The sequence below is a fragment of the Athene noctua genome, chromosome 1 (genome assembly GCF_965140245.1).
Source record: "Athene noctua chromosome 1, bAthNoc1.hap1.1, whole genome shotgun sequence".
Taxonomy (NCBI): Eukaryota; Metazoa; Chordata; class Aves; order Strigiformes; family Strigidae; genus Athene; species Athene noctua.
This window is the reverse complement of record NC_134037.1, coordinates 90,365,384-90,388,530: the sequence shown is the minus strand read 5'-3', so window position 1 is coordinate 90,388,530 and position 23,147 is coordinate 90,365,384. Positions and strand designations below refer to the sequence as shown.

The window sequence follows — 23,147 nt, the reverse complement described above, 5'->3', positions numbered from 1 at the left end:
TTTCTGTCTTCTATAACCCATAAGCTCAAATGATGTGATGCCTCTTAGTATCATTATCTTAATGTGAACAAGAAACAGCGTAAGCTGATAGAACATCAAGATGCACTATATTTTTATCATCTCTTAGAATCTGCAACAAATAAATATGTATTTATTACTCAGCTCTCCATAATGTGATTTGGTTTTACTTGCTCGAATACAGGTGACATTTTCTTTGTAATGCCACAGTGTGGTTACTAGTAGTAAGCATTTGTATTGTGGTAGTTTCTAAAGACAGGAGTTGGGTTGATACTCCACTGTTAGTTTGCCTATCATGAGAAATCCTACAGTTTAGATGGAAAGGCAAGCCGTGTGCTGACATAACTTACTTATTGATTATACACTTATGTTTGTGGAAAATGGCACAGCTTTGCTAAGTTTTAGTTCTTAAATATAAGTAAGCTGGGAACAGGAAAAGGAAAGGTTAAGAATGAACATGTCACCTATGGAATCTGTGTCTACAGAAGTGATTTGAAATCGAACATAGTTCTTGGTTGTATTAGGGAGTTTTTCTATACCATAAAACAGCGGTTCAGGAGAAAATATGAAGAAGCCTTGGAGGGGAAAGTTGGCTGTTGTGTGATGAAGGTTGTGAATTTTGGAATGAAGCCAAAGCTTATCTGAGTGTTTGCTCTTATGCCCTGAATGCTCTGGATTACAAGCACATTGGGTCTGTTCTTTCATTTTGCTTCCTATCTCTTTGCTACTGGATGAGTTAGTTCCACATAGACAGGACACAGGTATTGCTGGTTGGACTGTTAACTTTGAAGTTGTGAGTGGGATTAAGGGGAAACAAAAACAAGTAGATAAAACCTGCATTTGGCCACTGTCCGTAGATTTTGAATTTATTTTGTAACTCGTACTTCCTAATTATACATTATGTAATAATGTGTTTTTAATCTGCCTGAATGTTTCTCTGATTTTCACACTGATTATTTTTAAAAGTAAAATGCAGATCTATTCTTAACATCATTTTCCACAGTTTTTGTCATTCCCATTTTAAGGCTTTAATGAGCACCTGAATTTTTGGACTGTTTTTCATGTGGCTATATCTCCTGTGGACAACTAAATTGTAGAGGTTAACACTAACTTAGAGTAAGTCTGGTCCATCGTGTGAAGCCATTAGTGTATTAATACAGGGTATTTATAGTGACTGTATGCCTGCCTTTTAGTGTGAGAGTAGATGTGTAATCATTCATTGAGTAAAGAAATGAGTTAAAAAAAAAAACCCAAACTCACAGGCTTAGAAAGAATTTTGGCATAATTTTTTTAGTGTGTGGGAGCATCTCTCACTGTCCTCTGGATATACACGTGAAACGCAGCAGAAAACTCAAAGTGTTAATGGAGTATTATTTGAATGGGATTCTTGTAAAAGCAAATCTGAATTTAAAATATTAATTATATTAAATTGGCTTATAATGGTTGTCTGTTTCAGAACTATTGAACGGTATTTTCACAAATTTTCCTGGTTTGTAGTAGGCAGAAGGGTAGCATTCAGATTCAGTGAGCTGAGAAAAGTTTCCTTTGTTCATTCCCAGAATGAGTTGGCAGTAGTCTAAGGGAATATGAAAAGCCAGTGCATAGCGTGATGGAAAAATAGGCAGTTTCAGGAGCTTCTACATGGAAAATTGAAGTGTTAAAACCGGGAAACCTTTTTGGAAGACTGTATATCCAAAAGTGGAAAGGATTCATGTGGAGCCAGTTGTACAATGAAATAAATCTTAAAAAGGAAAAGCACTTAGAAGCAACACTTGAACTTTGTCTAATTCTGCAGCAAGATGTGTGCAGTATTTCTGCTTTCCTTGTAGCAGTTGTCAAGACTTGGAGCAGCAAGAATTCAAATAATCAAAGTGCTTTCCATAGTCCTTCAAGTAGCCAAGAAGATGGGACATTTAATTTGATTTAGAGGAAATCTGAAACAAAATGAGTTGTTTAAATGACTGTAGGTACTTATGAGATAAGAATTCTTGTGACCAAGATGAAAGGTAAATTGTGTAGTAGGTTGCCAGGCAGTGTAGTTGTAGCAGGTGCTTGAAATGGGAGAGGAGAAAACTTTGGGGCTTAGGGGTTTGGTTATTTTTCTCCACCTCAGGGGGTCAAAAACTATGTCTCGAAAACTAGACTCCCTTGTGATACTCACGTTTTTATTTTCATGTAAAACTTTGTTGTTGCTGTAAAGCTTCCTGTTTTCATTGTGTTGCATTTTGTAAGAAGGCTAAACAATAGCCTCTCTTCTTCTGTTGTATAGCTGTAGTGCAGGAGTCTTCGTGTGCTTGTACCTCTGCTATAGCAGTCAGTGTTGTCCTGGGATGTGTTGCAGGTGCTGAAAGGTCTGTCTTCACCTTGCAATAAAGTTGCATGCGGACTGCTTCGCATGTTAAGGAGCAGCGTGCGCTTCTTCCTTAGTTGGAGTTAGCTTTTTATCTAACAAGCTGCTGTTCTTTTCCCGTTGTTTTCAGCTGGCTTTCCAAATTTTTGTTAACATTGCTGGTGTGCATGTAAAACTTTTTTTACTTTATCTCATTGTTATCTTTATTCTAAATGAGGACTAGAGTATATTTTACTAAGTCAGTATCTCCCTTCAACACTTTCTAAGCACGTTTCATTCCTGTGGAAATGTGTCTACCATGCAACTTGACCGCTGCCTTGTGTGACTTACAGCCATGATTTATCCTAATACCTGTTTGCCAGAGAAGACATAGACTGCATCCCAGTGCTTATGGGCTGTGAGCAGTGGGAGAGCTAGATTGAGTTTTGTCTCTTTTCCTTAGGTGCTTTAAATATGATGAAGTTTCTTGCCTATACCTGATTTGATGTGTTTTCTTAGACTTAATTATTTCCAAGTAGGAAAGGAAAATTGGTAAGCTGTAATAATAGAATGTACCATTTAAGCTGAAGTTGATTCAGTTAAATAACTGTGGGAGACCTAGTGAATGGAAAGCAGTGAGAAATTTTTGTACAGGGTGGTTTTTTTTTTCTTTTTTCTTGATACAATTGGTAACAATGCTTTGTTTTTAAGTCTTACGATTCTGTATTTACTTTCCTGTTTCTGATGTCCTACTTCTGGCTTCACTTTTGAATGACTTCTGTTTAGCTTGTCAAACAGCTTAAATATTAACTTGTAGTTTTCCTGTAGGTAACTGCTATCGAACCTATAACTAATCATGGAGGAGCCAGTGTGAGTACTCGGCACCTACATCAGAGTCTGCGATGGCTCTTTGGAGTGGCAGCAGTGGCTACAGATGTTGGTCACCTACTTCTGGTTGACCTTTGTTTGGATGATCTATCTTGCAGTCAGAATGAAGTAGAAGCATCAGGTAAGCTTGCAGTTTTTAAACTTGAATTTGAAAGGAAGAAGCCTTGTGTCTTTTAAATAAGCACTGTTCATCCCACTTTGAAGATACTAGTGTGCAGACGTTGATGACTGCTGATTACAGGTGGTGGTTTGAAATCGTATACTCCTGAACTCATTAAAATGGGAGTGGTTTAATACTCCTGCTAATGTTACAGTGCCTTCCTCCCACCACAATCCCTGTGTCCCTGTGGTTCTTACCAGTGAGGTGTAGGAGTTTTACCATCTGAGTCAGTGCAGCTGCCTGACAGGAAGTTGTGTCGGCAGTGTTCTATTTCTTGGGAATGTTCTTCTGCTTGTGTTAATTGACTTGAGGCAATTTTAGGCTTGTTTTTTGAAATAAATCCCGACTTAACAAAATTATACATTTGGATGAATGATATATCCAATTTATGTATTCAGATGGCATATGCTGTTCCAGCTATTACAACAGTGGCTTCAGGAGTTGATGGCACTTCAGATAGCCTCATGATGAACTCCTGATTTAGAGAGTCCAAGCAGAATTTGTCTCTGAAGGTTACACTTCTTCCTGGTTTTGAAATACGTGGGAGAATACCTGTCCCATCAGAGAGTTCTTAATGTTCTTTGAATACGTGCAAAATGGAAATGGCAAAACAAGTGTTGTATAAATGGGTATTTTGCCTGGGATGGTAGAACTGGATTACATGTGTTCTCATGTCAGTGTTGAAAATGCAACCTAAATAACGTAACACATTAATTCCTTGCATTGTTTTTTTGTGTGTGTAGATCTAGAAGTTGTCACTAGAATTCCTGCTGAAGTTCCACAAAGAAGAGAAGCTGTGACCAGAGAAGGGAGGCATCTCTGTTTTCAATTACAAAATCCTTCTGGAACAGCAATATCAACCCTGTGCTTCATAAGCAGAAGCAATCAGCTCACTGTGGGTTTTTCAGATGGCTACCTGTCACTATGGAACATGAAAACTTTGAAGAGGGAGTAAGTAGGCCTTCACACTTGGCCGTGCCTGGAGGTGCAGGGGTCTCAATTTTTTGCTGAAGGAAGTATGTTAGTTTGAAGAGAACTGTTTCAGGGACTGAAATTTTGAGTATAATCTTGGCATGTTTAGAAAACCTCTTCTGACAGAACTATTAAGTCATACATGGATTAAGTGGACTTCCTTCTCCCCAGTGGACTGGGATTTTTTTCTCATTGTGCCTGTGGAAATTGAGGAATTGAGCAATTATGTCAAGCACTTAGGATGTGATAGAGCTGATTTTTATAAGACAGTTTCTTCTATCGGTGATAATCAGTGAAAACGGTATTTTGCACAAACAGGTTTTAGGAATGATTTTTCAGAACCAGTTACTGCAATGAGGACATACATATTGAAAGGCTTAAGTATGTTAATAGCGTGATTTTGGTGACAATATTTGTAAAGTGTCCCAAGATGATACTAGAGAGACATGAAGAATCAGTAGCTGATCTGTGCCTGAATATATATTCTTTCCTATGTTTCAGCCGTGACTGAAATAGGGAAGTGACCCATTCCAAGACAACAATGCATGTGAATGAAAGTTTGCATGAAACTCTTTGAAATAAGGGACATGTAAATTTAGAAGGAATAGAAAAATTAAGAGATTATTTTAAATCTGCCAAACAGCAATCTCACTTTAAATATTTGACCAAATTCAGATAGGGATTCACTTCAGCAAATCCACAGTGACTTGCCAGAAACTGTTGAATGCCTAAATAGACAGTGGAGGAATAATTAGGTGGCCAGAATGGATTGTGAAGGTACAAATAAGGTTCAGAAGTCTGGAAGAAAAATGCTTTACATAATCCAAGAAGTGAGAAACTACTTCTGTTTGGTGCTGGTTTGTAGTGTTCAGAAGATATGCTGCATTTGAAGTTCAGTACTGAAGTAGGCTACGGCAGTTAGAACAGTCAGCTGGCAGCTGAAGTAATCATTTATGTTCCTCCTTCTCCTCAGTCAGAGGAGGACATGAACCCAGGTTATTCCATTTGATGGACAGTAATTTCCTCATCTCTTGACTGTTGCGTAAAAAGTAGTCACTTCCTTGACTCACTTGTTTGAGATGGAAGTATGATCTATGTACTTTGAGGATAAACACATACGGTGCTCTTTTCTCAGAAGATGCTTCTTCCCTTCTACAAACCGGGCCACTAGGCTCACCTTTTTTTTTTTTTTAAAAACTTGTAGGCACCACTCTCAGCTTGAAGGAGGAAGGATTCCTGTCTATGCCGTTACTTTTCAAGAGCCTGAAAATGATCCTCGCAATTGTTGCTACTTGTGGGCTGTTCAGTCTACACAAGAAAGGTGAATAAAAACTTAATATATGGCACTTCAAAAAAAAATATTTGTTGGCATACAGTTGATACATATATATTTGTTTAGTTTATTTAGCTGTGCAGAAGATTGGCTCAGTTATGGAAGGTGTTAAGCTTACAATGCAATTTTTACAAGATTTAACAGATGTGAAGAGGGACCTACTATCTCCTGCCTGCCTCCTGAAAGAAGGCAAAGCAACAGTGGCTGTATTTTTGTGCTTGCATTCTTAAATGATTTTCTTCATTTCCTGATGACTGCTTCATGATTTGTTTGATATTCGCACCATGGTATTAAAATACTATTGAAAGTAGTTGAAGCTGCAGATCTGTAACACTAAATGTGCCGATACAACAGCCTGCTGCCCCAAAAGGAGGGAGGTGACAGCTTTGCCGATTACCTTGTGCCAGCTTCAGCAGTCTCTGGAGCCTTCATGAGCCAGTTCAGCTCACCTAGCAGAAAATGATCCCTGTTCAGCAAAGAAGTCGATAGTTTCCTGCTGGGCTAATGAATCAAATCAGACTGTGGAAAGGGGCAGTGTATGAAAAAGAGGGACAGGACCTTTGTAGGCGAGGGAAGGGGAGGTGGATTTTTCTGTTTTAGCATCAGCAAGCTACTGAATCAGCTCAGCCGTTCTAGAGTGTCAATCTTTTAAGTTTGGATTTGAAGCCGTTTTGGCTGAGAACCCTTCACTGTGAAGGACTATTTCCAACAATTTTTAGTCTATACAACCTATTAAAGCTTTCAGATTGCATGGTTAGCATTTGCCCCTGAACCTGTTAGTATTAACATTTCCTCCTTTGTGTTTTAGCAGCTAAATGTGACGAGTTCTCATGTTTTGGAAAGTGGTGTTTTACTTTTCAGCAAGAGCATGCTATAAGAAAACTTCAGTCTAGATCTAATGAAATGATAATGAGGACTATAAAGCAGCTTTGTAATCAAATTTCCTAATTTATACCTTTTTCAGTGAAGGTGATGTTGTGAGTTTACATCTGCTGCAGTTAGCATTTGGTGACAGAAAACGCTTGACATCAGGACAGGTCATGTATGAGGTAAGGTGTGCATGTATGTGGAAAGATAAAATTTTTTTTTTTTTTCTACGTGAGTATCAGTTAAGTTGGCTGGGTTGATATTTACCATCAAAATTCAGAGCTGACTAAAAATAAAAATCTTTTGCTGAGTCTTCTTGCAAAGAAGGCGTTCTTGCAAAGGCGTTGCCTTTGTCCATAGGTTTGAAAACAAATCATACAATTTTATACTGCAGCGTTGTGTGTTCCAGCTAGATTAATCTGCAGCAAGCCCATATAAATTCAATTCCTGAAGAGGAAGCAGCTTTTAAAAATAAAATGATTCTTAATTGAAACACCAAATTAATTGCATATAGGAAGAGAAGATAGGGCTTTGCATAGCTTTGTTTAACCAATCTGCAAACTTGAATAAGCTTCTATCTGTCTCCCTTTCTTAAAATACAGCCGTAGAGCTTTATTCTCTTCTGATGTTCAGTATTCTATTTTTGTTTTTCTTTTGCACTCTGTCAGCCGGACTTTAAATTAAGTGTATGTGCAGTGTCTCTTAAGCGTTGATCCTGAAACTTAGCAGCTGTAAAGATAACTCACTCCTTGGCTGGGTTACCTATGAAATCTACTTTTAAAGCCACACAAATACGTAAATACAGAAAACAGTGGTGTGATGTGGTCAGAAGAGTGTACGTAAATTTTTAGAACTTGCTCCAAAGATGAAGTGTTTAAAATATGGATGAGGTATCATTAGATCTCAGATATCTAACAGATAGAAGATGCATCTGTATGCTGTATATTTTGATTCATCAGTATGCTTGGAACTCTTTCACAAAAGTAATCTTAATACAGAACAATTCTTTCCTCCTATTTTGGTACTTTACTTGCATATTCTCAATAGTTACAGAATGAAATAGGGCTGATTTTTGTATTGCGGTACTTACTCTGTTTTTATAGGAACTGTGCACTTTGAATTTTTTGACTGAGTTTAATTTTTGACCTTTTTCCTTATGTATAGGAAAGCTCCTTATTTGTAAGTGTTGCTTTTGAATAGATAAAGACAAAATGTTTGGAAGAGGTTGTGTTTAAAATGTATTATCTCTCATAGTGACAAAGTAGAAATATCTTCAAGGGATTCAGCGTGTTCTAAATATGGATGTCATCTCTTTATGTGTAGTTTTTTTATGACAGTGCACTAGAGGAACAGAGCACCCTAATTGCATTGAAATGTTTCAGCAGCCTTTAAGAATGAGTCTACTAGAAACTGCGATTGGCGCTTTTTTGAAAAAGCACACAAAGTGATTAAATGACGTTGTGTTTGTGACCTGAGAAAGCTGTGGTGTAGTAAATGTAAGACTTTTGACCCTCTACAGACTATGCAGCCACTAGTATGTTCCCAGGCTTATAAGAGGTGTCAGGTACCAGTCTCTGGATTTGAGATGTTTTACTCCCCTGCTGTTTCTCCTTCCCTGTGATGAGTGTTGTGGAAGATTGAAACAGGACCCAATCTTAAAAGGTAGTTGAAGAGATAAAAAGCTGGATCCTCTGGGGAGAAAAGTCAGATTCTTCAGCTAGCTTCCAGATGAGCCACTTACACATGTAGCTTTGTACCAAGACCTGATGACACCTACTGCCAAAAAACTGCCCAAAACATATCCCCTGACCCCAAAGATGCATTAGGACAGGATCTGTGCTCTACGGGGGACACTTTTTAGTCTCAGAACACTTCCTTATAGTCACAGATTGGACAGTGCTACATGGCTGTCTGCCTACATGACTGGCTGAGTCAAGTTTCTTGTCCCTCTTCTGTGGCAGAAAATGTAAGCGTTCTCAATTGCCAGGCCCAGTTTGAGTAAACAAGGAGGAATCAAGAGTTGACCCTTGTTCATTGACCAGAGTTCACAGGAGCTTGAAAGACTTGTCCACTACAGCAGTGCTTTACGTTCCAGGAATCGGATTTGAGGCTATGGAATGGCACATCTTTGACTTTGTATTGTGGTAAATAAAATAGTCACAAATAGGACTAATGGAACATGTGGCACTGTATTTTTGTAAGTGAGCATCAAACTTGTTTCTCTTCCGCCTTCAAGGCTGGTTTAAGTCTGTGCTCAAGTAATTAATCTAGTGGTATGTTGAAGTTATGCTTTCAAAGATCTTTTTTATACCATCTCAGCAGTTGCTAAGACTAGTGCTTCCAGTCATGGTCATGAAGCACAACCTTGCCTTTGTCCTACACACAATGCTTGCGGATGGACAGAGTATACAGCCTCTACTTGCATATCAGGGTCTGACCAGTGCATCTTGTTTGAAAACTATCTTCGCGTTTTAGTGGTCAATAAAGTAATTCACATCTTCTGTACACTGGAGTTCCCTAACATGGATTTGCTTTCCCCAGTGTGGAAAATTTAAAATGTAGTGCTTTACTTCAGAAGTTGTCTTAGGCAGGAATTGTTTGATACTATTTTCCCTTTCCCCCTCTACCCTGGCTTTGAGGGAGACTGGCTCTTTATATGTGAATAAGAGGAAATTTCTAGTCATTAACATAAATCTCTGATGGGTTTATGGAGTTTTAGTACTTGATCTGATGAAATTGTCTTTTGGAATGGTGGCCTTTCATTCAGGACAACATCTTTTACTATCAATTGGTTTTAGTGTTTATTCCTTCTATAATAAAAATGAGATTCTTATGCTTCATTCTAGTTTTTCAAAGAGATTGTTTCAGTTTTTATTATCTATTCTGCACATATCTGTTATTTCCAAAGTTACTTGATACGATAGAGTGAATTGTGCATGCTTCAGAGCAAACTTTACCTAGGGAAATACTAAATTTTGGCCTTTACAACTAAACTAATCCCTTTATGGTTTGACACTTGATTCACTTGCATGCCAAATGTAGTTTCTAATTGCCCTCAGAAATAAGCTCATAGGAAATGCACAATATAATATGCATATTATATTAGAGATAGACATTCTCTTGTATTTAGGTATAATGTATGTTTTTATCTCAAAATTGATTTTCCCTCTTCTTTTATTTTTTCCCCAGGGTTTGGAATACTGTGACGAAAGGTACAGTTTAGATCTCACGGGTGGAGTCTTTCCCTTGAGAGGACAGACCAGCAATACCAAATTACTCAGCTGTCAGACCATAGAAAAATTTCGCAACCATGTTGACAGAGAGGATAGTGTTAATGAAGGTTTGTTCTAATGTCCATGTTTGGTTATTTAAAAAAAAAAAAAAAAAAGTTTTGCAAGCTAAGCAATAAAGCCTTTAGGCCTACTTAAAAAGAAAAATTGTATGCTTAATTTATGTGGGACTCTTTAAAGGAAAAGATTAGGTTTTATTTTATGCTTGTTGACTTGCTATAGCAGTGTATGGTAGGGTCACCTGTATAATGTTTGTCAGTCATTTTATTCCTCCAGCTGTCTTCTTGGAATGATAAGATCATTCTCTCCATTACTTAGGAATGTGACCTGAATCTTTTTTTTTGCTATTCAAACCTACGTGTTAGGCAGCCAGTCAGGTGGTGTTCCCGAGGGCTCAGTACTGGGTCCAGTTCTGTTTAATATCTTTATCAGTGATCTGGACGAGGGGATAGAGTGCACCCTCAGTAAGTTTGTAGATGACATCAAGTTGGGCAGGAATGTTGATCTGCTCAGGGGTGGGAAGGCTCTACAGAGGGATCTGGATGGGTTGGATCGATGGACTGAGACCAATGGTATCAGATTCAGCAAGGCCAAGTGCTGGGTCCTGCACTTGAGTCACAACAACCCCCAGCAGTGCTGCAGGCTTGGGGAAGAGTGTCTGGAAAGTGGCCCAGCGGAAAAGGACCTGGGGTTGTGGGTCGAGGGCTGGCTGAACAGGAGCCAGCATGTGCCCAGGTGGCCAAGAAGGCCAGTGGTATCCTGACTTGTATCAGAAACAGCATGGCCAGCAGGGACAAGGAAGTGATCTTACCCCTGTACTTGACACTGGTGAGGCTGCACCTCGATTCCTGTGTTCAGTTTTGGGCCCCTCACTACAAAAAGGACATTGAGTGACTCGAGCGTGTCCAGAGAAGGGCAACAAAGCTGGTGTAGGGTCTGGAGCACAGGTCGTACGAGGAGCAGCTGAGGGAACTGGGGGTGTTTAGTCTGGAGAAGAGGAGGCTGAGGGGAGACCTCATCGCCCTCTACAGCTACCTGAAAGGAGGTTGCAGAGAGCTGGGGATGAGTCTCTTTAACCAAGTAACAAGCAATAGGACAAGAGGTAATGGCCTCAAATTGCGCCAGGGAAGGTTTAGACTGGATATTGGCAAAAGTTTCTTCACCAAAAGGGTTGCCAAGCATTGGAACAGGCTCCCCAGGGAAGTAGTTGAGTCACCATCCCTGGAGGTATTGAAAAGACGTGTAGATGTGACACTTAAGGATATGGTTTAGTGATGGACTTGGCAGTGTGTGGTGGTGTGACCTTGGCTAAATGCCAGGTACTCACCAAGTCACTTTATCACTTCCCCCCCCTTCTCCCTTTTTTCTCAACAGGGCAAAGAGGGGAAAGAAAATAAGATATGAAAAATACCCAACCCTTGTGGGTAAAACAAAAGCAGTTTTAATATAAGCAAAGTGAAGCAAAGGTTTACACGCGGAAGCCAAAAAAGAAAACAGATTTGTTCTCTGCGTCTCATGAAGAGGCGATGTCGGGCCTTCTCAGGAAGCAGGGCTCCAATACACGTAGTGGTTGCCTCGGAGGACCAAGGGTGACCCCCACCCCCTTCCTCCTTTCTCCCAGCTTTATACTTGAGCAGATGTCATATGGTCTGGAATATCCCTTTGGTCAGTTCGGGTCAGCTGTTCTGGATGTGTCCCCTCCCAGGATCTTGCCCACCCTGTCCCACTCAGGGAGGAAATGTTGGAAAGAGCCTTGGTGCTGTGTAAGCACTACTCAGCAATAGCCACACCACCAGTGTGCCATCAACACCCTGCCAGCTCCCAGCATAAAACACCGCACCCTGAGGGCTGCTAGAGGGGAAAACCAATTCTGGCTCAGCCAGACCCAGTACACAGTGTTAGGCTTATGGTTGGAGCTGGTGATCGAAAAGGTCTTTTCCAACTGAAATGATTCTGTGATCTGCCTGACCTTTTTTTCCTCTCTAGATCTAGTAGGTCCCAACACGTACAAGTTCTGAAAGTGGATTTTCTCCTGTTGTGTCATGTTTCTGAGGAGAGTGCCTTCTAAAAACTTGTTAAAAAGAAAAAAACAATGCCACACCCCAAGCCCCCAGAAAAACCATAAACCAAAACTCAAGCAAAAAAACCCTTTCTGTCTCCTTACAAAGAATGAGGCATAGAGAAATACCTGCAGTTTTTCTAATGGTTTCTAATTAGCTTTTATTCAGAATGTTGGATTGAAGTTTTGGGAACACATGAGCTTCTGTTGGATGTGGGTTGGGGCTAGCAATGAAGTTGTCTTCTGAATTCTGAAAATAATCGATAGCTTCAAAGGCAGTTTCAGTGGCTAACAAACCAGAAATGGTACAGGAGTTCACACTGAAGCAGTAAATTCTGTGAGGATCCCTAAACGGTCATGATGAATTCAATGGAGAACAGAGAAGCATTTTACCAAATAAACTCTTCTTGTTCCTTACTCTGTTAGGGTAAATGATATACCATATACTTTGCTTATACCTAGAGAATGTGTTCTCCCCGGAGAAGATGGACCATTCCACTTACTGGGTGAACTGCAGTATAACACTGTGAATGTTTTATGTTAAAATTTTTATTCCATTTCCTGTTTGTTGGATTTAGGCTTTTTGTATTTATTTTGTGTGATAATTGTTCTCTTTCATTCTGAATAAGCTGGAAGGGAGGCATTCTGAAAACTTGGAATTTATTGGAAATTAATAATGCTGGCTGAGTGATACAAGTGTATATGATAACTATTTGTGTGCTTTCTAAAATTAGCAATGTATGTGTTCCTAGTATATTTTTTTGCTAAACTGTTCATTTAGTTAAACGTCTTGCTCAGCTCTTAATGTATGGAAAACTTAATGAGCTAATAATTGTGTATTTGATTTGGCTTGGAACTGATACACTTTGAAAAAGAGAAAGGGGCATTATGACTGAAACCTATCACAGAGATTTTTGCTATTCCATAAATTTTTTTTATTACGTTCTTAGTGTCGTGTTGCATGAGTGATGTAACAGAACTAAGCCAAAAGAGAAAGTGGTGTTTTAAAAATATCAGATACCTTCTATTTTCTACAAGTAAGAAACAATGTCTTGTCTTTTACAGTAATATCTCCTGACACCAGTGTATCAATCTTCAGCTGGCAAGTGAATACTTATGGTGAGGGAAAGCCATCTACTTATTTGGGTGTATTTGACATTAATCGCTGGTATCATGCTCAAATGCCAGATTCACTAAGGTAGATTTTTCTTAAGTTGTTTTCAATATCCCTACAAATAATTCATTTGAAAGTCGGTACTTAGCTTATGCACTTGTTTTCTTTAAGGCCAGAAGAATTCCTTCATGATTGCCCTTATTTTGCGTTATGGTCCCTGGATACTGTAATAAGCATGACTTCTCCAAACGTCATTTTGGATATTCTGGTACATGAGCGGAGTCTAAGTCGGGGAGTTCCTCCTTCTTATCCACCACCTGAGCAGTTTTTTAATCCAAGCACCTATAATTTTGGTAAGTATTTCACTTCATTTAATAGTGATAACCTTAAATTGAGGTCAGATGCCATTTACTGATTCTCTTGTTCGTTGTTTGTCATTCAAAAACCAAACCAAAAAAACCCAACCCCCCACAAACCCAACTCTGATTACATTGTACTATCGTGGTATTTAATATTGTGAAACGTACCTGACGGTCTGTGTTTGGGATTTCGTTGCTTTTGTAATGTAGCGTGGGAAGCAGTGATGGTTATAAAATGAAATGACTTTGAACTGAAGCTCAAAGCACATCACTGCAATTGCACTAGAGATAAAATTTCTACAGGTAGTAATTATTTTTTTAAAAAACTTCGTAAGTGATCTGATGAAGAAACTGGGCACTCAGTTCTATCTTTCCAGATACTGCTATTTAGAAACTGTAAACTGGTTATAACATCATTGTGACTATATGGAACGTTGTCAAACATTCGTTGTTTCTGCAGATGGTACGTGCTTGCTGAACTCCGGCCTTGTTCATATGACTTGCACTGGCTTCCAGAAGGAGGTGATCTTTTACTATATCTTTATTGAGAATGTCAAGAGATGTACCTTTTCCAAGTTTTGTATTTCACTGCTTTTGGTGTCAGAGACCATTTTATGCTCATCCTGCCCATTCACACGCATAATTGCAGTTGTATCCTGCCAGTTTTATGCAAGTGGGAATTTTTTCAGTCTACTCGTGGAACTGTAAAACTACCACTGTCTCCTGTTGAAGCACGATTGGATGTCTAGAAAGGAATACAGGGACTGAATGTTTAGGAAGGAGTACAATGCTACTCTAGTAGCAAGAACAAAGATGTTGTGAAAGTCAGGGAAAGCTGCCACTTCTTTATTACCCATCAGTAGAACTGCTTGCGTAGTCTTGAGTTAGGGTTTTGATCCCTGACTAACTTGAAAAAGGACAGAATGGAGAAAATGAAAAATTGAAGTAAGCTTCAGCTCACTGAATGTTTTCAATGTAAGTCAGCTTCTGCACAAACAAGCATAGAAAGGGTCATCCAAAGTGTGATTTGAAGTTGTGTATTAGTTTTGGCTTATATAGAATGTATTTTGTGTCAGTGTTCAGGGAAGAAGGAAGACCTGTGTATTGACAGAAAAACTAGAAAATAATTAAATAAGCATTTCAAGGGCTGCTCTTTTAAGGCTGATATTTAAGGGCTGATATTTTGTTTTACAGGGTTTGGGGTTTTTTTTTTTAGACACTTTTTTAGTTTGGCTGCCCTGTTTAAGACTCTACATAGTAATGCTTACTCAAATTGCTAACCCAAAGCATTTTACTAATGCAAGCTTTCTGACAGTTTCAGTGAACATTTATACTATTTCAGTGTTTAGGCAGAACCTTAGTGGTTGAATAATAATGCTGTGTTAATCTGTAGTTTTTGATTGATGTTTCAGACCTTGAATTTTTTGAAGAAATCTGGTCCTTCAATAAGTGAAGCCATTCATGATAGCTACAATAGGTGTCTTGTAGCTGGTTTGCTGTCTCCAAGACTAATTGATGTCCAGCCATCCAGTCTGAGTCAGGTGAGTGCATATCAGTGAATCAAGGGGGAAATACATTCATCATGTCTGGGAGGGCTGTAGAGGCTGCAGAACATGATAACCTGATGTTCATATTATTTGCAAGTTGGACTGAAATGCAGGTGTTGACTTCAGTTAGCAGAAGCAATAGTATTCTTAGATACAGACTATGGAGTTTGACTGGGAACAGCCCTAATGGATCTGTCTTTTAGAGATCCATCTATTAATTCTGTGCCACGAATACACACAAGGAGGTGTGCAGTGAGTGCTGGTCACGTGCCACACAGACCATCTTTCCCTCAGGACAACCTTCATCCTCGTCAGTTTCTCAGAGCATCAGGTTCAGTGCAGTAGCTGACAGTGGGGGTGTCTCACTCAGATGCGATCTATCGCGGATGTCCGCTTGTGGAACAGTACGTGATCATTTGCTCCAAGGAAGTGGGCTGTGGTAAACAATTACTGTTGTCAGCTCTACCTGACAATTTTATCACTGCTTCCCCTCATTTTCCCTTCACCAGTAGGCTTTTCTGTAGCCTCTCAAAGCAGATCTTGACCTCTGTAGCCTTTGCCTTGTGCTACAGTAGCCTGATTTACTCCTCTTAGACTGCCCTCTTGTTGCTGCCACATCTTAATCACCTTTACCTCAGGACACCCGCTACCTTCTATCTGCTTTATCCCACCACAGGGACTTCACCTCACTTTGTCATAGTTTTTCCATTTGCAGTGCACCAGCCTTTCTCTCTCATCTGAAGAGTTTCATGAGATGGAGCCCTTGTGATGAGCAGCCCATCTTCACCCCCACAGGTTCCAAGCAAAATGATCAGTAAACAGTGGAGCAATGAGTAGGAAGGGGAGGTCGGTCTTCCCACTGCCCTCATCTTCCTGCCTACTGGACTCTTTCACCAGAGTTGTGGAAGTGTGTTAGGGCAAGGAACGCTTCTGCACAGTGTGTTAGCTGCAGTAAATTTCTTGGCAAGTTGACCTAGCCCATAGTCTACTTATTTTGCAAGCCTGGTGCAGACTCTTACATTCAAATTAGATTTTTTTTCTCATGTCAAGTCCAGTTTGGAAATAACTTGGGAAATCAAGAAAGTTTTAGTAACCTTTGCTGAATTGTGACTTTATTGTTCAGAGACTTGTTTATACATTTGAGCAAGGATTTCTTTTGAATGTTAGTAAGACCAAATTCAGAATTAGGGTTGAGAAGCTTGGTTTGGAGTTTTGTTTGCCACCATAAGTAGTACTTGGTGTGTTTCTTTGTCTGAAACCCATTTTCAGAAAAAGAGGAAAATACCGTATGTGTATTTTAATGTGTAGAATTACATTCAATCGCTTTGAATGTAATAATTTTACCTAGAAAGGAAAGATACTTTTGAATGGGTTTAAAAAACAAACAAATGAAAAATAGTAAAATTTTATGAAGGATCATTTCACCTGGAAGGAATGTCAGAACACCAGGTGAAATAAGCTACTACTTAATATTGCGTGTCTGTGCATACCTGTGCGTTACCCTTCTCAAGGACTACCGTGAGGGACAGTATTTGAACAGCCTAAAATTTAAGCCTATTAGAATTTAAATGTTTCGTTTCTTTTCTGTCCTTTTAGAAAAACGTAACTTACTGGTTTGGATGCCAGAATGCCGCCTTGTCTTCATAGTCTAGAAAGCTAATTGATCTTAGCTTCACTGTTTCTGTGCAAAAAACCATTGCGTAGTTGTATTTGTTCTGTCCCCTTCATGCATTCTTGATGGCAAACCTAGATGCACAAAATGCTTAGTGGGTATTAGTAGAGGATGTTACTGAAGATAGTCAATTTGAACACAGTCAATTGAGACTCCGATGCAGAAGCATGCAAATAAAGATGAGAATTCACCTTCAGTAAGTTGAAATGTCAGAGGAAAAGTTTAATGTGTTCCTCAGACCACCAAGCAGTCCAGCCTGTGGCTATAATTCAGAAAAAGAATGTGGAATTAGTTGCATGTGTACTAATTGACTTTGTGATGTCTGAATGAGTATACAGTTAGAAACAAATGCTTACTGTTGATGGATGGTTCAGATGCTGGAAGTATGTAAGATTCTCACTTTGTCTGTTATGCTTAGGAGGAGCAGTTAGAAGCAGTATTGTCAGCTGCTGTCCAGACGGGTTCTCTAGAACTTCTGACTGGATGCATTAAACACTGGACATCTGAAGGTAATACTACTTCTGTTGCTTTTGTTATCTATTTCTTAGCCTGAAATTGTTGATTCATTTCATCTTTATTTTCTTTTTTACAGAACAGCCAAGTTCTGCTGCTAATTTACGGTTTGTTCTTGAGTGGACATGGAACAAAGTGATCTATGCAAAAGATGAATTGGACCAAATATGTGAGTACTAGTGCAGCCATTCTGCAAACATAAAATCATTCCTTCTACTTGAGTTTGTTCAGCAATCTGCCAGTATATGATATTGAACACAGTTCTTCAAGTGTACTTTGAAACTCTGAAATTACTCTGTAGGCTAATGATGTCATATTTATTTGTGAAAAGGTGTTCCGCTCTTTGATGGCTCTTGCAACTTCATTGACCCCCAGACGTTACAGTCTCTTCAGCACTGCCAGTTGCTTTTGAGCAACCTTAGCACGATCTTAAACTGTTTTCTGACAGAAGCACAAGAGCTTACCGAAAAAGGTTTGTAATGTTATTCCTAAATCTTTGACATGTTTTGTTAAGATTTGAAATTATGCTTGAGTTGTAATTGTGGAAACGTTAGCTTTTGATGATTGGAAGACGGTCAAATTTAGCTGGGAGAAGGGGTTTAAATCTGCGAAGTTGGGACTACCACTTAATATGCAGTGAGTTCAGGGAAAGAGTTTGCTGTGGCATGCATGCAAATGAATAGGGGAGGCAACGTCCAGCAAGAAGCTATGCAAGCAGCTGGGTTGAAATTACAGCAACTGAATGTGGTAATGCTGAAAACTATTCTTTTTAATTCTTAGCAAGGTATAACTGCATGCAGATACTGTACTGCAAATTGCTAAAAATATCAAGTTTGCATAAACGAATAACTTGTAAGTTACTTGAGTTTCTATAGCTTCTTATGCTATCCGTTGTTACTGGCATATTGAGGGGGAAAAAAAGAATATCCCTTTGCTATGGTAAAATCTCTGCGACGTGAAAATCAAATGTCTTATTCATGAGTGTATTTAATAGTTCAGGCTTTATTTTTTATTTCAATCTTTAGTGAATCTGGTTCTTTGTAGGGGTTGCGTTTTGTTTTGGTGGTGATTGTGGGATTTTTTTTCAAATAAGAAAGCGATACAGAGTGAAAAATGGAAAGACAAGATTTCTACTGGGTTATTTTTATACTTTCTCTTTAGGATTATAAAGGGACTTTTGTCCAAATGAAAGGAATGGCATAACAAAAAAATCTTATGCCTTGTTTCAGGTTTTACAGACTTGACAAATAAGCAGGTGGTAACTAGCCTCATTTCTCTGTATGCACGAGTGGTCATCTGGTTTTGCCGATCCAGCCTCCTTCCAGAGGGTTTAGGTAAGCATAAACTCTAATACATTTGTAATAGGGAGACTCTCCAGTGAGGGATTCCTATGAACACATGCTTAGTGATGTTTTATGTAAATGTTTTTGTCAGTAACAAATCATGTTGATTCAGTGACAGCATGTGCTGAAGTTCTGGTGGTGAAATGGATATTTTACTGGTTTTTCACACACATAGTGTAGAATAATGCAAGCAGTTTCTTTCCTGGCTGTTTTTCAGGAAGAGCAATAAGTCTCTGACTTCAAGGAGTTGCTTGTGTCTGCAGCTTGAAGTACTTGGGATTTTAAACACATTACTATTAAACAAGAAATGCTGGAACGCTTGTTTTTACAGTAAAAGCATTACCTGCATATTTTGAACTTTTTATTTATGTCTTGAGACAAAAACACATCTTGGAAGTACTTCTTTATTTGGATGGATTATAAATACTGTTGCCAGCCTTAATTGTCTTACAAATGCTCACATGACCTTTGAGAACTGGCTTTTTTTGTAGTGAGCTTCAGCTCACACTACATGTTCTGAACACCACATCAACTTGAAATGTCAGTTGAAGCAAGAAGGAATTCAGCTTTGTGTCTTACATCTCTTTTAGCAAAGGCAGAAACAGGATTGTCTTCTTTCAAAGTTGGAGGCTTGCTTTTGCTACTTGATGTTTAGCTTGTACAGTCTTCTGTCTTCTTAGTCAAAAATTGTAGTTTAAAAATGTGAAGTTACTTCTTTGACTTCCTTTTACTTTATTCCCTGTAGATGATGACATGCATTTGTCTAGACCTTTCTACAATTATCGCCTGATACAGAGCTACTATACTGGCCATCGACAGAAACTTGAGCATTTATCAAGGTAAGCCTTACAGGAAAACTCTGGAACCCTTCCACTGCAAATTCAGAAATGGAAGTGAATGGCTTGTTGTGTTTGCCATGCTTAATGCATTTGCTGACAGTACTCTTGACTTCAGTGATGCCTGTCTTCTGTTGAACACAGAGGTTACTTTCCTGTGTTACCATGTTTCCGTAGACCTCTGCTTAGTACCATTTGTTGGTACCCTCATTTTTTTGTAGTGTACTTAATTAATTGGCTAATCTGTATAATTTGTTGCTACTGAAAAAGATCATGTGATGAGGATAGGATGAGTCATCTCTAGTTCAGCAAAGCATGGTGTTCACAGAACAATTGTTTTTCACACAGAGGAAAGCATGTTTTAAAAAAATTTTTAAATCTCTTTTATTGGCTAATAATAGATTGTAATAATTGTATTCGCCTAAATCTCCTACTCCAGTACATTTGTGCAATTCCATAAGGTAGTTAGAGTTATATGTTGCTGGCTCACCAAGCACTCTACTGGCTACTGGATAGAAGTCACTTCCTCACGTAAGCTCTCTTTCCTGGACTAGTTTACCAGCATATAGGTGATACATTTTGGATTAGATGACAATCTTTTTTTCTCTAGGAATTGTACTGAAAGCTAAATAAAGACCCAAAGAAGCTTAGTCTATGATACTGTGAACAAAATGCCACAAGATGAGTTAAGGTGGAAGCTGCAGTGTGTTAGGTATTGACCTTGAAGTTCATCTTACTTAGCTTACTTCTCAAGTAACTTACATACAGGTTCATGTGTTCCTTAGAAGCATACAACCTCTAGTGTGCTGCTTCTCCTTTTGTCACTGGGAAGTTAAAGGGTGGCATCACAGTCAGCAGAAGACTGTGATGGACTTTTGAAGAATGTAATTTTAAAAGGTTCAGCCATCTGTGATTGTATACTATGGGTATGGAAACAAAAATGCTGCTTTAAGATGATAGTAAAATTTGCCTGTATGCTCAGCTTCCTGAAAATAACTTCTTTTTAGTAACGGAAGTGAGATGCTGAGAAAAAAATCTGAACTTGCCATTATGTTGTCTCACAGCTGTGTTTTGGAACACTCCAATTTGAGTCATTAGATTTGAGATAAAAAATAGTCCTGCTATTTTGATACTGATAAGTTTCCTCTGTTAGTATGAGTGGTTATTTTTGGTGCTTGCAAAACTTTGTTTACACTTCCTTTTTACTACAAGTAATACAACAAAAAACCTGAAAACTAAAAGGTCACTGCGACTTTTAGGATTTCTATTTTGAACTCCTTTAATAATTCAGTATGATGTAACAAACATGTTCATCTGACTAGGAAATTTCTTTCAGGTGTATTTCAAGTTATAACCATGCCTTTGTGTGTTTGTTACTTCCTTTGACTCTTTTCTGTGGGATTTTTTTTTTTTGTTTTGACTGGAGGAAATATGTTACACTGAGAGGCTGAAATTAGTGTTTTACTTTGTCCAAATCATTGCTACCTTTTGTTCCAGAGGCAAATGGGATTCTGACTGCTTGATGATTGATGGAATGGTTTCCCAGTTAGGAGACCAAGTTGAGAAGTTGTGGAGGAGAGATGAGGGAGGAACTGGGAAATATCCACCTGCTAGTTTACATGTAAGTGTTCACTGAAAACAATAAAAGCAACAACAACAGCACCCCCATAACCCAATGATTTTTGAATGACAGGAGCTTTTAATAAACTTAAAATTTCTCGTTTCAGGCACTGCTGGATCTCTATTTGTTAGAAGGCATTGAAGAGAGCTACAAACACGCAATTGTATCCTTTCTAGTTATTTTTATTACACCTTCAGAGTATGCACATAGATGTTCTTAAATGTTTGTCACCTATGTGTTTAATAACATTTTAAAATTTATGCTTCAAACACAATGCATATGAAAACATTTAGTTTAGAATTAAGTTATAGACAAAAGCATTGGTTTTTTTCTTTGTACTGAAAATTTTTTATGATTCTTGTTTTTTAAATGTTTTCTGGCAAAGTCTTTTCCGATATGAGAAAACAGCTTTACTAAGACATGGTAAAGATCAAAAGCCCCTTTAGTTTTTAAACGCAGTTTTTCATTTTTTAAAGCACCCATATCTGTAGCAAGTGGCTACATACTAGAGTGATGCACTAAAACATGCCACTTGAGAGCAAAAGTATTTCTAACAGTGGTTTCCCGCTACCTGAGTTTTGCTGAAATCATTGATTTTGCAGGAGAGCGAACAGTGCTTGCTTTTGTTCTGTTGAAAGTGCAGGCACACAGAATAATAAAGACAGAGAAGAGAAAAATCATGGGCACAAACTTAATTTTTAAGCTGCTGAAATATACAGAATTGCTTTTGTTGTTTGTTGCCTAAACTCAGAGTGGAGCCTAGAGAATGAGTTTAAAAATTGTTGTACCCCAGAGCTGTCTTACTAGAATGTGTCCCTAAAATCAGATCTCAGAAAGAGCAAATGGCAGTACCAATGCATCATCCGCATATGATTTCAAATCCGGTTTTAATCATTCCGAGCTAAGTTGTATTGTAGGGACACCATAATTTACATTGTTTTGTATACTCTGGAAATGAGGAAAAACAACTGTAGAATTTGTTTGCTTTTTTTCTTTAAGTATTGGATGTTCTTATCTTTTTAATGTTCAGCTGGTAGCCCCACTGACTAAAGAGGGAGCCTGAGTTTCTAACTGAAGTATTTAAATATCTAGACTTAACCTTTTTGAATGCCTTATAGAAATCAAAGAGTATTTCCTTCTGGCTATTTATGCAGAATGCAGTTTTGTGGTTAAGACCCAGCCATCTTTATGTTAGAAGAGCTCAAAATGGCAAGACTAATACATTAGTATTTTCTTCTTCCTATCACTTTTAGATACTTATTTCAGTATGTTTCTCTAGATGTAATGTGGTAACTTTTTGGTTTTACAAATCTATTAGCCTTAATTAGATGTTTGATATCAGACAATTTACTTGCTGCTAGATATCATACATTCCTTTCCAAATAAAACAGAAACTTCAATTGACTCCTTCCCAACTGCTTTTGCTATCCCTTGGGGTCTTGTCAAGCTTATTCAAGGTTTTTGGCTTATAGATCACAGCGATTATGAAGTAAGTATGTTACAGTTTAGTTAGACACATATTACAGTACCAAGCTGTTATGTGTAGAATGATTTTAAAAAATCAGTGCTTCGCTAATAGGAGGTGCTAAAACATTAGAAGCTTTTTTGTAATACTGCTAGAACATCTTCAACAAGAAACTGTGATTTGAAATTTTGTTTCAATTACTTTGATAGGAAATTAATTAAAAGAAAGAAGAAACCAACTTTAATAATCTTGATATCTAAATTTTCAAAGCCAACCATTTAGGTTGTTTTCAGCAGACCAGTTGAGCGCTTTCTCAAAACCAGTGTTTCAGGTACTTTCAATATAAAAACAATGGTTATAGCAGCAAGATTTGAGACAGAAGACCGCCAAAATGACTTTTCAATCTAATTCACGTTCTTTCTGATGCTGAAGGTTGTTCTTTGCCTGTCACAATGTTAATATAAACCATTTGTCTGGGAGAATAACATCATTTAGTAATGTATGGATAAAAAGTGATGTTTATATACAGAGATTTGGTTAACCTGGAAAAGTGTGAATTACTCCTTTTAAAATACTTTGCTCTGTATGGCTAACTGATTTTTTTTTTTTTTTCCTGCAAATACTTCAGAATTTTTATTTACATGTCCTGTATTGAGTATTTCATTAGTTAGTCATCTGAGTTTATTTAACACACATTCACCCTTACTTAACGTGCTTTTGAATATTTTTCTTGCACGTGTATGTATATATCTTAATACACC

General features: G+C 38.2%; 1 protein-coding gene across 3 annotated transcripts in view; it reads left to right on the top strand.

The window, feature by feature from the left end:
• AHCTF1 (AT-hook containing transcription factor 1) overlaps window positions 1-23,147 on the top strand; it is a 56,814-nt gene that overhangs the window by 9,439 nt on the left and 24,228 nt on the right. For all 3 annotated transcript variants that reach the window (XM_074896883.1, XM_074896881.1, XM_074896882.1), the window contains 17 exons: window positions 3,176-3,356; window positions 4,139-4,346; window positions 5,572-5,688; window positions 6,665-6,749; window positions 9,757-9,907; window positions 12,982-13,114; window positions 13,202-13,383; window positions 13,850-13,911; window positions 14,802-14,930; window positions 17,027-17,117; window positions 17,201-17,290; window positions 17,453-17,593; window positions 18,351-18,455; window positions 19,210-19,303; window positions 20,798-20,921; window positions 21,028-21,084; window positions 22,264-22,410. In XM_074896883.1, the coding sequence (XP_074752984.1) occupies window positions 3,176-3,356; window positions 4,139-4,346; window positions 5,572-5,688; window positions 6,665-6,749; window positions 9,757-9,907; window positions 12,982-13,114; window positions 13,202-13,383; window positions 13,850-13,911; window positions 14,802-14,930; window positions 17,027-17,117; window positions 17,201-17,290; window positions 17,453-17,593; window positions 18,351-18,455; window positions 19,210-19,303; window positions 20,798-20,921; window positions 21,028-21,084; window positions 22,264-22,410 (2,097 nt within the window). The remainder of the gene's footprint in view (window positions 1-3,175; window positions 3,357-4,138; window positions 4,347-5,571; window positions 5,689-6,664; window positions 6,750-9,756; window positions 9,908-12,981; window positions 13,115-13,201; window positions 13,384-13,849; window positions 13,912-14,801; window positions 14,931-17,026; window positions 17,118-17,200; window positions 17,291-17,452; window positions 17,594-18,350; window positions 18,456-19,209; window positions 19,304-20,797; window positions 20,922-21,027; window positions 21,085-22,263; window positions 22,411-23,147) is intronic.